This window comes from Impatiens glandulifera, chromosome 1 (assembly GCF_907164915.1).
Source record: "Impatiens glandulifera chromosome 1, dImpGla2.1, whole genome shotgun sequence".
NCBI classification, from domain to species: Eukaryota; Viridiplantae; Streptophyta; class Magnoliopsida; order Ericales; family Balsaminaceae; genus Impatiens; species Impatiens glandulifera.
The window spans coordinates 56114776-56130973 of NC_061862.1; the positions used below are offsets into that span (position 1 = coordinate 56114776).

At 24.6% G+C, this 16198-nt stretch overlaps 1 protein-coding gene across 1 annotated transcript; it reads right to left on the reverse strand.

Annotated features, from left to right (window-relative positions):
• Nucleotides 1-7231: 7231 nt before the first annotated feature.
• Nucleotides 7232-8798, reverse strand: LOC124928677 (ubiquitin receptor RAD23b-like). The gene is made up of 7 exons (XM_047468932.1): nt 8627-8798; nt 8408-8554; nt 8270-8335; nt 7981-8032; nt 7801-7900; nt 7367-7445; nt 7232-7276 (listed from the first exon to the last, which is right to left on the reverse strand). The coding sequence occupies exons 1-7, from the start codon at nt 8717-8719 to the stop codon at nt 7232-7234; spliced, it is 582 nt and encodes a 193-aa protein (XP_047324888.1). The 5' UTR covers nt 8720-8798.
• Nucleotides 8799-16198: the final 7400 nt, after the last annotated feature.

Here is a 16198-nt window from a genome sequence, read left to right on the forward strand (position 1 = left end):
GCAAACTGTACTTTGCGTCGACACAAAGTGCATAATTTGCGTAAGTGTTGTTTACGTCGATGCAAAGTGTTAATTCTCCATTCAATTTCTTTTTCTCTTTTTCGAAGAAATCTCTTCACCAAATGTTTGAGATGGGAGAATAACATTTGACACTTATATTATGAGATTATAAAGTGAATATGGTTATTAAAGGTTCTTAATTTAATTCCAAACAACATTGGATGTTTCCCTCTGGATGTCTTATTCTTTGATAATATATTCGTTTTCTTTGATAATGTCTACTCCAAAATTGATAACCAAAATTTTTTAGAATGTAGATATGTGATATGATTATTGTAATTTTTCATGATTTTTAGTTTCATTCCTAATAATATATTCCCTTTTTTTATTTGCAGTGGATTTAAAGATCTGTTTGACTGACGATATTTTATCAAGAATTTTCAGTAAACATGGAAGAGTCGTAGATAAACCATTTGTTTAGAATTGTTCATCTATTATATCTATAACTTCTTCCATTTTGGGTTCATTTGTATTGTAGGAGAAAACATATTGTTTCCCTTATTAATAATAAAGTTTATGTTCAAATTCCTTTTTCCTATTAGATTCAAGTTATTGGGAGATTTTTTTTATTTAGATTTAATCTAATTAACCAACATCAAACAAACCATCATTTCTAAATTAATTTAATCACACCACAAACTTGTCAAAAACAAAATTGAAGAAGTTTCATAAATACTCTCCTCTATATCATATCAACAAATTCCATCTTCACATTAAGCAAATTAAAATAGACTAAAAACAAAACATTTCAAATGAGTAAAAATATATTCACAATTCGTCTCTTCTTCCTTTTAGTTCTAAAACAACCCAAATTTGTTCTTGCCACTATAAGTCATGTAAAGAAAGCCATCTTCGTCCTTATTTTCCTCATAAATCGCAAAAATCATAGCAGCTGCAACACAATACAATAATTCAATAATAACCTATTTAGAGATTCAATAGAACTCATTATAGCAGTTATCAATCGCAAATTTGTAACTAACTTGTGGGTGACAAAATGTTCTTGAAAAATAATGAAGATAGTCTATTCAAGGCTCAATTTGATTCTCTTCCTCACCACATACACAAATTTACCACGCAATGTATAGTTAGCCTCCACGTAATATATAACAAAGTAGTTGTAGTATAGTGGTATTTATTACTGCCTACAATGTAAAAAACATAAAACAGTTGCTTGGAATCGAGGTCACCTTATATGACATACATGAATAAGTATTACAACTACTTTGTTTTAAATTATGTCGACGACGCAAACTATATTTTACCTTCATCTTGCGCTGGACGCAAACTAACAATAGTAAAAAAAGTAACATTTAAGGGCGGTTTTTACCGCCGTTATTGCATAATTTACCGCTGCTAAAAGACAATTACGGCGGTAAAATTACCGTAGTCAACCGCCGTTAATAGTTCCGTCGTTAAAAAGATTTTGACAATTAAGGGCGGTAAATTTACCGCAGATACTAGCCTTTAACTGCGATTTATAAAACTGCAGTTAATAGTCTTTAACTGCGGTTTATAAGACCACAGTTAATAGTCTCTAACTGCGGTTTATAAGACCACAGTTAATAGTCTCTAACTGTAGTTTATAAGACCGCAATTAATAGTCTCTAACTGCTGTTCCTAAAATCGTAGTAAATTATTTACTTATAAAGGTGGGATTTTCACCGCAAGTAATAGTTTCTAACTGCGGTTTAAAAACCGCAGTTAATAGTGGCTATAAAGGCGGTACAAAAACCGTAGTTAATATTTAATTGGCTATATATAAATGCGATATTTTTCCCGTAAGTAATAGTCTTTAACTTTTGTTTAAATATCACAATTAATAGTGTTCATAAGTTAATAGTTAGTTGGCTATATATAAAAACAATATTTTTACCACAAATAATTGTCTCTAATTACGGTTTAAAAATAGCTATAGTTATAAGTGTAGTTAATAGTACATTGACAACAATAAAAATCATTCAAAATAATATTATATAATTAACACTCCATTTTTATATTATAATATTATCTAAAAATATAATTATATCTAAATATAATTACTTCAAAATATAATTATATAGTATTTAAAGTCATACAAAATAAACATTATTATATCAATAAAAATGATCAAATTTCAAAATTTGAAACAACTTCTCTTCATTTTCTTCCTTCTCCTTCCCGACCTATAAAAGATTCAAATACAAACTTATCAATTAGGAACAAATTATACTTTTTTTACTCTCTTTTAACAAGCAAAAACTAAGTAAAATATTTCCTATATTAAATAAATTGATATAAATTACATATGATAAATTAATTGGAAGAGAGAATTCATACTAACATGCAAATTTTCCTCAAAGAAATTTTATTGTTCCATCTATTTGTCCTTGTCTTATATTGGACTTCCAAAAGAGATCACTTAAATAAAATCATGGAGAAAAATAAGGAAATGAATTTAAAATATTCATTAGTTTTTTCAAATTTATATCAATGACAACCATATTTTGATAACCTAAAATTCATAAATAAAGTTAATTATATTCAATGACAAAATTTCTGTCATGCTTCTATTAATACACCATAACACAACTTAATAAATGCATCTTTACAAACTTACAAATAATCATTATCTACAAGATGGAGGACGATGAAACAAAAGTACTATACTTTCAGAAATCTTCTTCAAATGTACTAGGGAGACGGTGAACCTACGAAAAAATCTTCTTCAATCGCTAGAAAGATAATAGGGAATGTAGATAATGAGCAAAAAGAGAATAGGGAATTTAAATAGTGAGTAGGTTGAAGCTCCACAGAAAGAGGAAAAAGAAACCGTGGAGAAGAAAATGGAGTACTGGATGAAGTGGAATAAATAACCCTTAATTTCATAATATTTTTATTATTTTATATAATTAAAAATTACATAATATTAAATACAATAATTCTCAATTATATTTATAAATTTACATATTATATAATTCAAAGATATTATATGTGTTTCATTTTTTAATTAAATTATTATATTTTTTTATTCATATTTAAAAATTACAAATTTTATTTTATTTTATAAAGTACAAATATTATAAAAAATAAACACTAATATTAATTAAAACTGATATATAATTATAAATTTTATATACAATAAGTTTTTTTAAAAATATTTATATTCTCGTACTAAAAAATTTATATTTTTTCGTCGTTTTTATTAATTGATGATTACCAGAATATTAACAATCCTAAATATGTATCCAAACATAAATTAGAAATAAAATAAAAAATACTTTCACACACTTTCTTAATTAGTTTTTATTTTTTTATTTTTCATTAATTAAAAACCAAAAATATTTTTATTATATTTTATAATTTATAATTTATAAATTAAAATAAAAAAATTATTATTAATAATTAAACAAATAACAATTTCAAATACCTTTGAGTTTAAACTAAATTCAAAAACAAATATAACAAAAATGCTAAATAAATAATTGATGACAATTTATCTCCATTAATCAATAAGAAAATAGTCTTTGAAATGATCAAATCTTCATTAAAATATTTTAGGAAGGTAAATTAGAAAAAAATGACTAGTCTTCCATATTTTTAGAATTTATTTGATAAAGAGTTTATCATAATATATATATCAAATTATAAAGTTTACACAAAAATGATAAAGAGTTTATATATATATATATATAATTTTATAAAAGTAATTTAGATATAAATTTTGACTAAAATGATAGAGAGTTATCTTCAATTAAAATATATGAATATTATATATATATATATATATAATATATATATATATATATTATATATATATATTATATCATTTGAAATTTAGATATATTATTTGTAAATATGATTAAATTATATAATTGTGATTCACATGAAAAATTATTTGTATAAGACATTTGTTATATATAAATATAAACTTATAAACTAGATTTTTTAATTATTTTGAATTTTATTTTATAAAATAATTAATGATAAATTAGTCTATTAAATTAGTGAAAGAAAAAAATATTAATAAGATTTAATATTATTTTTAGTATTATTTATAAACTAAATGTATATAAAATTATGAAACTAAATTTAATTTAAATTTAACCGATATAATAGGTTAATATTTTAATATATAATAATATTTAATTATTGACTCAGTCACTTCTTTAAACTTATATTTTAATTAAATTTCTAAGATAATGCATAGAAATAATCTTATTTAGCTTTTTAAAATTAAATTAATATTTATTTTTAACTTACTTTTATACAAAAAAAAAAAAAATTATATATACATAGGAGAGTGGTTGAAAAAACTAAATAACTTTCTCTCTTTTCTTTTTTATTTTCCTCATACTCTTTATTTTTTTCAACTTCAAATCATTCTTACACTCTTTCATTCTCTTTCATCATAATATAATATAATATATATATATATATTTTCAATATTTCATTTTAGTTAATAAATATACTAGTATATACTTGTAATAAACATTACGGTTTAAAAGTCTTAATATTTGTTAATATATATATATATATTACATTATTTTAGGAATATAATTAGAGTATAAGTTTAAAAAACAATACAACAAAAATTTTAAATAAATATTTGATAGCAATTTATCTCTATTAATTAATAAAAAAAAATAGTCTTGACAATATCAAATATTCATTAAACATATTTTAATAATGTAAATAAAAAAAAATAGTTTTCTATATTTTTGAAATTTATTTGAGAGAAAAATATTAATAAGATTTAATATTATTTTTAAAATTATTTATAAACTAAATCAAGTGGGTACTATATAAAATTATATATAAATATGAAGTCTCAATATAATATTTTATTATTTCGTCTTTTATTGAATTAATGTTTGATCAAATAATATTTTACAAGTATATATATTTTAATTAACTTATCTAATATTCTCTTTTAAAACTTATCTCAATCAATTTTTAAAATAATAAAAATTAAAATTTATTAATATTTTTTTATGATTTATAATAATATAAGACTTTTAAATGTGGATCCATATACGTTTAGAGATAAAACTTTAGCTACGGTATAAAAAACCGTAGTTAAAGATAAGACTTTTAACTACGGTTTTTATATACCACAGTTAAATGTAAGACTTTTAAAGGCGGTTTTATATACCGTAGTTAAATGTAAGACTTTTAAAGGTGGTTTTATATACCACAGTTAAAAATAAAATATTAACTAGGGTTTTAAATACCGCCGTAAAATTTCGCTGTTAAAAACACCTTTTTTACTAGTGTAACTTTTATCTCGACGGCTACATTGCCTTCTAGTGAAGCAACCTGTTCGACACCATGGTCCTTCACCTGACTTGTGTAACTCATCTTTCGTATCAGCTGCTACATTCGCCTTCCTACCGTTGCATGCGTGTTCTCGTGGTCCGGCGAGCTGCTACAGTCGCCTTGCTACAGTTGCATGCATGGTCTCGTGGTCCATCGAGCTGATGGAGTCGGGGCTCGCAGGGAAACGTCCTTCGGCGTTGCTTGGCGATCGTCAAGAGTAGGGAATTCGGGGAGGAAACCGGGAAAGCGAGGGGAGGGAAGGGAGAGCAACCGTCGACCGGAGGAGATGAGAGAAAGAAGAAATGAGAGAATGATGGGAAAAGAAAAAGAAAAAAATGTAAGAGTAAAATGGTCAGATTTATTTGAAAAAAATTATTTTTGTAAAGTGTAAGTTAGGTGAGTTATTTTTTAGATGAGTCCTCTTTTGGGATATCTCAAATATTCATATACCTACCTTTATGCCATTATGATTTATTTATATTAATAATTTTTGTATTTTATTTTTCAGTTATCACTTCAATAATTATTTGTGAACATGAAATAGTGTATACTTTAAAGAAAGAATGGAATAAGTAATAAATATTAGTTATATATTATTATTATTATTTATATATATATATATAATTAAGTATAAATTAATTAAAATAATCATAAATAAACTAATCATATTTACAAAATCAATAACCTAATTCATTTATTCAAATAAATAATTATAATATATTTTTTTAAATTTATAAAAGTAAATTCACTTTTTTCTAAATCTTATAATAATTATTTATAAATTTGTAAAATTTTATCTTTATAAATATAAAAATTTAAATAATTTAAAAGTTTATTTAAATCAAACTTTTTAATTCAAAATATTAAGAAGTAATGCTCAAAATGCGTTCAACTTACAAATAACACAAGTTACAAGAAAAGATGTTTGTGCACTTCCTTGAATAATTTAAAAAAATGGCTTACAAAATTAAAATTAACCAGTTGTTTTGGTTATTATAGATAAAGTTTTCATTCCAAATTTTACCATATAATAAATGTGGGGATGATTTAATTTTTTTTTTATCATATTATCTATCTATTTCTTTTTAAATAGTCCCAGTGAAGATTTTCTATAAATCTATTGTATTTTATTTATTTTATCAAATATTAAATAAATATTTAATCATTCATTTTAAATAATCAATTTTTTAATCAAACAAGATTTAAATTTATAATCCAAATATAACCCCAAATTCAAATAATTATAATCTGATTCTATTAAAATGTATGTTGTGTATGCATGATGCATTCATGTTTTAGCTGACTGAATTATGAAGGTGAGTTCCAGAATCATGAAACATTTCCAAGATTAGTTTGTAAATTTACTGCAAGTGAAACTATTAACCTTGAGATAATTTGAAAACTTAGATTTCAAATAAATGGCATGCAAGTTTAACAAATTTAAACCTAAAACTTGAATGTTTAGATATGTAAGTGTAGACGTAAGACAATTCGAATGCTTAGATGCAAATCACTTTAAAACATTCAAATATCTCAAATAATCCTGATCCATCTATTGTTAAAGTTGTAAAAACAGTTATTAAGATATAGAATATCTCAAGATTTGTCATACAATAAAATTATATTTTGTCTGTACCCATCATAGAACAAATAGGTGCAGCAATTTACTTCGAATATGGCAACATATTTACAAAGCAGTTGTTCAAGACTTCAAGCAGTCATAAGGTAAAAAAAAAATGAGCCCATTTTTGTCTTTAGCATATACCTTATTTAGTTTATTTAAAAATTGGTGAGCAAACATGTGAGACTAGAGAATTCAGGAAAATGATTTACCATTCAATCCTCGTAGTCTTCCATTTGCTCTAACAAATAGTTAACAGCCAATTACAACGGCTCTGTCAAATCCCATTGCCTCAAGCTGCAAATGGAGACCACCTCAATAGTACAACACGACAAATTTGTGAAAAATATGAATCAAGAGATTAAAGAGAAAATAAATTATCCATACACGTGCAATTGCTTCCTGCTCTACTGGTGTGACACTGATAGAATGAGGCATTTCCTGATCGGCAAGGTCGAGCATATCGCTGAGAATTTAGTTTACTAATAAACCATTAGCAATAGCAACATAGATAACCATAAAAGATTCCAAATAGGATTCTCCAAAAGGTGTCATTATCTTTCCAAGTTGGAACACTTTTTTTTTGTCAAAGGATTCAGTTGAGACCATCTTTGAAAATAGATCTTAGTTAAAAAATTATTGGATATTTCTCATCTGGATCCGGATTTAGATCAAAATCCAGACACATAAAGTTTTTGAGTTCACTGATCTTTGGATACATAAAAAACTATGAGATCTTCCCCTATTGATCATTTGCAGTAAGCTACAAAAAGGAATGCATATATCAAATTCAATTGTAGCGTTAGTCATAAAATACTGACCCTTCAGAAACGTCGCTAGGCTCATTAAGCAGTTGAAGAAACTCTGTGTGATGCTCTTGTATAAGTCTTAACAGTTGTGGATTTTGCTTCGAAGCATGGGCTGCAAACAGAAAGAAGATATGATCTACCAACCCAAAACCCATCCAAATAAGCATTTTTGCAAAACAGATTATCAAAAACACACCTGTAAAATTTGTGGATTTGATTGAACCATAGTGCGTAATGCTTGGAACTGAAAGCCAAATTCACAAAGAACCCATTAAAAATAAATTGTGCCAGCATCACAGCAGGGACCCTACTTAAATGATTTTCATTTTTATATGTTTTTAAAGTCTCAAAATAATCATGATGCAGAACAAATCTTATACCAAACGAAAAAAATAACTTTCAGTTTTAACTTTGTCGATTTTCCAATGTAATCGTGACAAATATAAGTTTCCAAATAGGATGAATGAAGAGTAATCAAAACCTGTTGGTTGCTTCTGAGAAAAACAAGAAAACCAAGTCCATCGTTGCCACCACCAGAAACTGCTTCCTGTTACATCTTAACCATGCAATAAACAGAAAAAAAAATATAGAGGACAAAGGAAGAAACTGAGAATGCTACCTGTGGAAACAAGTTCAGTGGAGATGAATTGGGTGCTCCAATAGAAGAAGCATTAGAAATTGTGCCCATTCCAGTCCCTTCCAAGGCAACCTGACTTGTAGGAAAGTGAGGCACAGGGACTGCAACTTCTGTTGTTTCTGGAATTCCCTACAATGTTAATACATATATCAATATCTCACATGCCAAAAGAAACTAAAATTAACAAGTTCAAGGGCATACTGAATATAAGTAATCTACAGCTCGCTCAGGATTGTTGTAAGCAGCTCGAAAAGCTCGAGTGACAGTTTCCTTATCCCAGTTGCCACCCCCCATATCAATTATTTGTTGAATGGTCTGCTCAAGATTACTAGAAGCAACCAAGTTTGAAGCTGCGTGAGTATAGGTATCAGATGATGAACTGCAAAAGCAACATAGTACCATGGTAGAAGTAGCTCCAATATTTATCTACATAAATTAGAATTTACTTGTTGTATTTATAGTAAATAAAGGACTGTATTTTATAATTAAGTTTTCTCTGAAATTAAGAACTATCTTTATTCTCTCAGAAGAGAATTTATCAGGCTAAAAGCATTCTTTTTGTGGAACACATTCACAATACAGATATTTCAGATCTGGCTTACTCCGCAAGGTTTCTTCATTCTTCATTCCTCATCATCATAACTAAGTTTGGAGATGTGTCTTGATCTCTATTGGTGTCACATATCTTATCAGAAATGCAAATAATGAATTAAATAAAAAATAAATAAAAGATTAGGATATCATATTTATAATATATTTAATAATTCCGCCGATAATTGGAGTGTAACTAAGTTTATCATTATCATTTTTTCTAGGAGAGTTTAGAATAATTAACACTTTTCTTAATTAACATTTTTCTCAATGTTTTTTTCTAAGTGTTATTTTATTATTAAAATATTTTTCATTCTTAGTTTTTCATATTTGTGAGATACTGTAGTAAATAAGGCAAATTTGGAGTTTCTATATTTTTTTTTTGTTTAAAAAAAGTTTCATATCTCACTTATTTGAACTAACAAGTATTTTTTGTTTATTTAAAATTTATTTGATTACATTTAGTCTTAAAATTTAGATCATTACTTGGAAACACCTCTAAACAAAACTTAATTATTAAATGCATTTTTTTTTATGTAAGTTCAATCTTTTATTTTATAGAGAGAATGAAATGATTTTAATCATCACTCTTTCTTATAGATAAGGGGTCTTATTTAACTGATGTCATCATATATATTAACAATATAAATCTTACTTATTGACTAATGACAATATTAGATATTTAGTAACATCTTAATTTTGAATAATTTAATATTCATTAATGTCTTTTTGGTTAATGACTTTATAGTTTATAATAATCATTTTAATTAATAATTATTTTGATTAATTAATCAAGAATTATTTCATGGCATTGCATGAATTATGATTATTGTGATGTTATATTGATTTATTATTATAAATTTAATTTCTGTTCACTCTTAACTTTTTTTCTTCTTTAATTTTTCACGTTCTTGAGAACTTAATTTTACATCTTCTTAATTTTTTTTTATAAACAGTTAGTGGGGATAAACAATTAATTTTTATAATTAAAATTACCCAAACGAAATGGAAAAGTGTAATGGCAGAACTTAACTAACATGGTTGTATTTTGATCAATTTTTTAATATTGGGTCGTTAATTAATTAGTCTACATCTTGTCATATTTATTTTAGGTGTCTCAAATGTTAACAAAGAGTTTAATTAATTTTAAGAAAAAAAACAATTATTTCTATGAAATAATTATTGTAAACGATATATAATTTTTTACAACTAAGATTTTTAGTTTGAGATTCTTAATTTTCTTAATTATTTATAAATGATATTAATAAACAATATTTTTAATTTAAATATTGAAAGGAATTCAAATTACTGAAAAATTGATTATACTATTAAGATAATGTTACAACCAATTACTTATATATCTTTTAGACTAAAATCACTCCCCACCTAATTCATAAAGAACTTAGTTTGATATAAGTGTATTTATTTTGGATTTAGTGATATAGATTAATTTTATAATATTTAAAATATTACAAACCATATTCATCAATAAAGAATTAAAGTAGTTATATAAATAATGAAAATGTTTTATCATTATTAAAAAGAAAATAATAAATATAAGTATTAAATTCAAAATCATTAAATTAGTTACACAAAAAATAGCATTAGTAAATAATCGTGTACTCGTGTCTTAACTCAAATCAGCCTACTCGTTTCAGAACATATTTTTTAAGCCTTAAACTTAAAGGTTTTTTTACAAATCTCCAAAGTTCTAATATACATGATTAAAAACATAAATATAGATATTTATTTTTTATAAACATTGCTGAAATATAACTATGACAAGAAACATTACTAGATGAAGTCTTAACAAATGAATAGATTATTGTACTCAAAATTATATAAATAACCTGATAAATATGTATATAGGTTCTCCTCTCACATCTTTGACAGGATAGAATGTGACAACAGAAATTAAGGAGGAACCAGAAATTGTATATAAATAGTACTTGTGAAACAAACCTATTTAATCCCTTTTTTTTTGCATTTAATTTAAATAATTTTTTTTGGTTTAATATTATCATCTACTAACTTTGTTTAAATTTATATTTTAACAAGATATAATACAATTTATATCTCGAAAATATCATTATAAATGAGCATTGAAGACAATGTTATAAAACTTGAAACAATATTTTCATTTTAAAATATTGCTACTAATGCACTAAGTATTCATCTTTATTCTAATTTTGTGTTGATGTCACTCTTCTGCCTCTGCCTCTCTACTTCCTTCTCACTAGGCTTATACTAATTTAGTCAATAAAGAAAGAATATTTTGAGTTTTGATCAGAACGATATATATGGATTGTTTTGAGTTTTGATCAGAACGATATATATATGATTATCAATAGGTTAAGTTAATTTATGATTTAAATTAATTTTAAAAAATTATAAGTATTAGTAATATCAGTGAGTGATGTAAGAGACATGATTTAAAGTTTAGTGAAGCCAACAAAATATTATACAATTATTAATTTAAATTTATTAACTAATTTTAATATCATTAATTACCAATTCTGCTTATTTTCTTGTTTTATTTATACATAATAATAATTATTATGGAAAGACACAATTGACCATGAGCACATTAGTGTTGTGTGTGGTGTAATCTAACATATTTTGGTTTTATTAAATTTAAAATTTATATATATATATTTTTTAAAATAAATTGAAAAAAATGAAATATATTTTTATATTTTATAAATAAATGTTTCTTAAAATTTAAAATACAAAATAAATTCAAAATTAAAAAGCCTAAAAAATATTTTAAAGAAATATTTTTTTTTCTTCTCAATTTACGTGTCAAACTATTTTTTTCAAAATTTAAAGAATTTTTTAAATTTATATTTTTCAGAAAATATAAGTAAAAATAATTCTAAATTTTTATAAAATAATAACATAACAAATAATTATTTTTTTAAGGAATTTACATCCCATTATAATAAATTCAAATACATTAATATTAAAAAATATATAAGAATTCAACATAAAAATTAGATTTATTTGAATATAATTTTGGTCAGCGGATTAATACCTAAAACTGGGTACTTTATATTTAATATTAAACTACTTTATTATCTAACTTTCCATATAAAAGATTTGATTACCAATATATTTAAGAAGTTTTCTTTTAATTACTTTGTCTTGTGTTTGTTTTGATTTCATTCTATTGTAATTTTTTTATGGATGTTTAAGTGCATTTACGAATAAGTTAATTTAAAAAATATATATAAGTTAAAGATTTTTATAAATTATAAAAAAAAATATTCCTTTTAATTAACTAAGATAGTTTAATATAAGTTAAAAACACTATAAATTAAATAAAAAAAATATTTTTAATTAACTAAGTTCAAATGTAAAAATAAAAAAAGAGATAAAAACTTAAACTTAAGAATTCAATTATCATTTAAAATGTCTTAAATTAATGTAAAATTAAAAATAAATTATATTAAAGAAAATTTAAATTCTACCTATTAATTGCGCGCAGGTCTAGTATGGGCAACTCTTACTCTGACTTAGTGACTTCCGATCAGAAAAGGAATAAATCTTATATGTTAATTATTTAACTTAGTTTGGGATGATTACACTTTGTAATTTGTTTAAGTTATAATTTCACTATTTTAGTGTTAAACATGAAGCATCCTAAAAAAATATAAATTCAGCTAACATTTTTATAAACTCATAAAATTTAGAATTTATTTATTTAAAAGTTTATTTGAAAATGTAGTTATATATATAGTTAAATATACATACATTAAAAATAATAAAAAAATTAATTAATCATATTTTCAAAATTAATTACATATTTCATTTATTTAAATAAATAATAATATTTTATTTAAATTTATAAATATAAATTCACTTTTTTTATAAGATCGAATAATCAAAATTATTTATAAACTCGTAAAATTTTATTTTCAAGTTATAAGAATTTAACTCGTTTAAAAGGTTATCTAAAAAGAACTTTGACCAAATATTAAAAAAATTCATCAATTAAATTATCCTCTAAACTTACAAAGATCAACTAAAATGTGTTCCATAGTGTTAGATAATTATTTAATGTTGTCCAAGTTACACAGTTATATGTTGTCCAATCATCATAGGATAATTTAAAAAAGTTGGTTTACAATGTTAAAATTGAAAATAGTAATTTGTGTTTGGTTATAAGAAAGTTTTCATTCCAAATACATTTATAATAAGTATGAGGATTATTTAAATTTAATTAAAATATTTTTTCACATTATCAATCAATTATTTTTTAAAATAGTCCAGTGTGAGATTTTCTATATATCTATCTATCTATTATATTTTACTTTATTTTATCATTTTTAAATTAAATATAAAATAAACATTTAATAATTTATTTTAAATAATCAAGTTTTTCATCAAACAAAATTTTAAATTTAGAATTCAAAATTTTATTCAAATAATTCCAAATTCAAATCATTCTAATTACTTACTCTCTTAAAATAAATGGTGTGCATCATTCATGTTTTTACTTGACTGAATTATGAGAGTCTGTTCTAGAATCATGAAAATTTCAATGAAATTATGTACATTTATTGCATCTACGAAGAAATTGACAATGTTTTTTCCTTCATATAAATACAACTCAATTTTTTTTTGGTTAAACAAACATTGAAAATAGAAAATTAAGAATGGTGAGAAAACTTTTATAAAATTTTAACAGTTCTCACTAGTAGAAAAGGGTCATATGTAACAAATGTGAGGCGAATATATATGGTTGTTACATACACTACATATTAGTAACATATTAGTAACGGTTAAATGAGGCCGTTACAAATACTAGATATTAGTAACAATTTTATAAGACCGTTATTGATATGTATTATGTGCAACGACTCTTAAAAAAGTCATTATTGATACTAAGGATGGAAATGTGTACCTTACTTGATAGGTAGTGAAGTACTCATCCCCGAACCCGACGAACATCTCTATTTTTATCCCATCTCCGATTTGTCGGGTACCCGATTCTCGACGAGTATCCATTACCCGATTTAAGAACTTATAAGATTTTAGAGTGGAAAAAAAAAGAAACATAATAATTTTAAAGTGTTAAAAAAAATAAATCAAAACATTACCTACCTGCATACTAACTTTTGTAGATCTTAAAGAAGATTTTATTATTATAGAGTGATGAAATTTTGAATGGAGCTTGAAAAAAAAAATAAAGATTGATTATGAAGATGATGAGTGAGAAAGTTGAAAGAGAAGATTAATGTAGAGAAATAGTTTTTTAGAAATATAAAAAAATTAAAGTTGAAGTGAAGTGTAGATAAGAGCAAATTAAATAATGTGTTTATAATGACATTTGTAATGAATATGCATTTAAAAAGTCACATTAAGTTTTAATAAAAATATTTTATTTTCATATTAATATAGTCGGGTATCGGGCATACGGGTACTCATTGCTATCCTTAACTAATACCATGGTTTTCTTATTATTTTTCAAAACAAGTCAGTAACGTGTCTAAGGAATGCCGTTACAAATTGTATAAAAGTATCTATAACGATTTTCCAAAGAACCGTTACAGATACGATGTTTGTCGTTTCATTTCCGAATTAAAGGTATTTATAATGGCTCTTTGAAATATTGTTACATAAACTTGTATACTACTAGTAACACAGATACGTTGTCTGTCGTTTTATTTTCCGAATTAAGGGTATTTGTAACGGCTCTTTGTCAATATCGTTACTGATACTCAAGGAGTATCTGTAACGGCTAAATACCAATGCCGTTACTAGTACTCATTAAATGAGCATCTGTAACGACTCACGACATAGCCGTTATTGATACCTTTTTAATTTACTCGATAGCCTTTTTTATTCTTCTTTATTATTTTTTCTTCTTTCTTCCCTTCGTTGTCCGTCGTTCCTGCGCTACTACTGTCGCTGTTTTTGCGCTCCTATTGTCGTTGTCGTTCTTCATTCCGATCGTTCGTCGTTAGGTTAGTCTATCTTCTCTTTTTTTCTTTCCTTGCTCTGACTGTTAGGTTAGATATATATGTTAGATTATATTTGATTATTTTTATGTTAGATAGGTTAGATATATTAGATTTGATTATTTGTATGTTAGATCATGTTAGATTATTTGTATGTTAGATATATTAGTTTGTTATTATTTATATTTTAGATAATTATAGATTATTGGATTGTACGTTAGGCATGTTAAATTATTTGTATGTTAGATGATGTTAGATTATTGGATTGTAGGTTAAATAGATATATTGATTGTAAATTTTTGGATTCTATATTAGATTATTGGTTTAGGTATATGAATGATTTTGAAAGAATATACTTTATTTGACATAGTAATATTTTGTCTAGTCCCAATATAAATTCCTGACAAAACATGGATGATTATACTCCAGACTAATCCAAAATATATCGAGGAGGTTGACAATTTCATAGACTTTATAGAAAGATCTATGGGTAGATCTTCCATTACATGTCCTTGTGTAAAGTGTGCAAATTGAGTGTATGAGAATAGGAATATTGTTAGAACTCATCTGATTGTATTTGACGTAAGACAAAATTATGATTTTTTGTATTTTCACGAGGAAAAGAGAATTGAACGTGAGAGTGTGAATGTTGTTAGTGATGGCGGGGATGATGAATTAGATGATGAGTTTGTAAACGAACCCATGAATGTACAACAAAATAACGAAACTATTGACGTTTGTAATGATCACCTAATGAAAGATATTATTGCTGATTTGTACCATAATGTGAACAATGACAATGAACATCTCGTTGATGATGCTAAGTCATTTTACAAATTGTTGGATGATTCGAAACTACCTTTGTATGAAAGTTCTTGAATTCCAAAGTCTCCTTTTTACTTAAACTTCTTCTCATGATCAAGAATGTAGGCTAGTGGACAAACATATAATTTAATTTGTTGTTGAGATTATTGAAGGATGAAATACTGTCGGTTCGTAATCAACCGTCAATATTATGTTTTTTTGATTTTTAAGCGTCCAAACACACAATCGATGAGTTAGTTATACAATATCTCTATGAATAAAATTTTAATCTTTTTATATCAATATTCCTAACTTCTTGAAATTTTTGTTTGACAAGTTCACTTCAAAGTTATTTTTATTTGACAAGTCCAATTCAAAAAATAAAAAATAGTATGTAATAAGAATACATTTTTTA

Bases quoted from the DNA above. Each gene is read 5' to 3' on its own strand.
- LOC124928677 (XM_047468932.1), bottom strand. From the start codon at position 8,719: ATGGGGGGTGGCAACTGGGATAAGGAAACTGTCACTCGAGCTTTTCGA. The intron at 8,555-8,626 runs GTATGCCCTTGA...TTAACATTGTAG, and splicing joins CTGTAGATTACTTATATTCA to GGAATTCCAGAAACAACAGA. The intron at 7,446-7,800 runs GTCAGTATTTTA...CTAAATTCTCAG, and splicing joins CCTAGCGACGTTTCTGAAGG to CGATATGCTCGACCTTGCCG.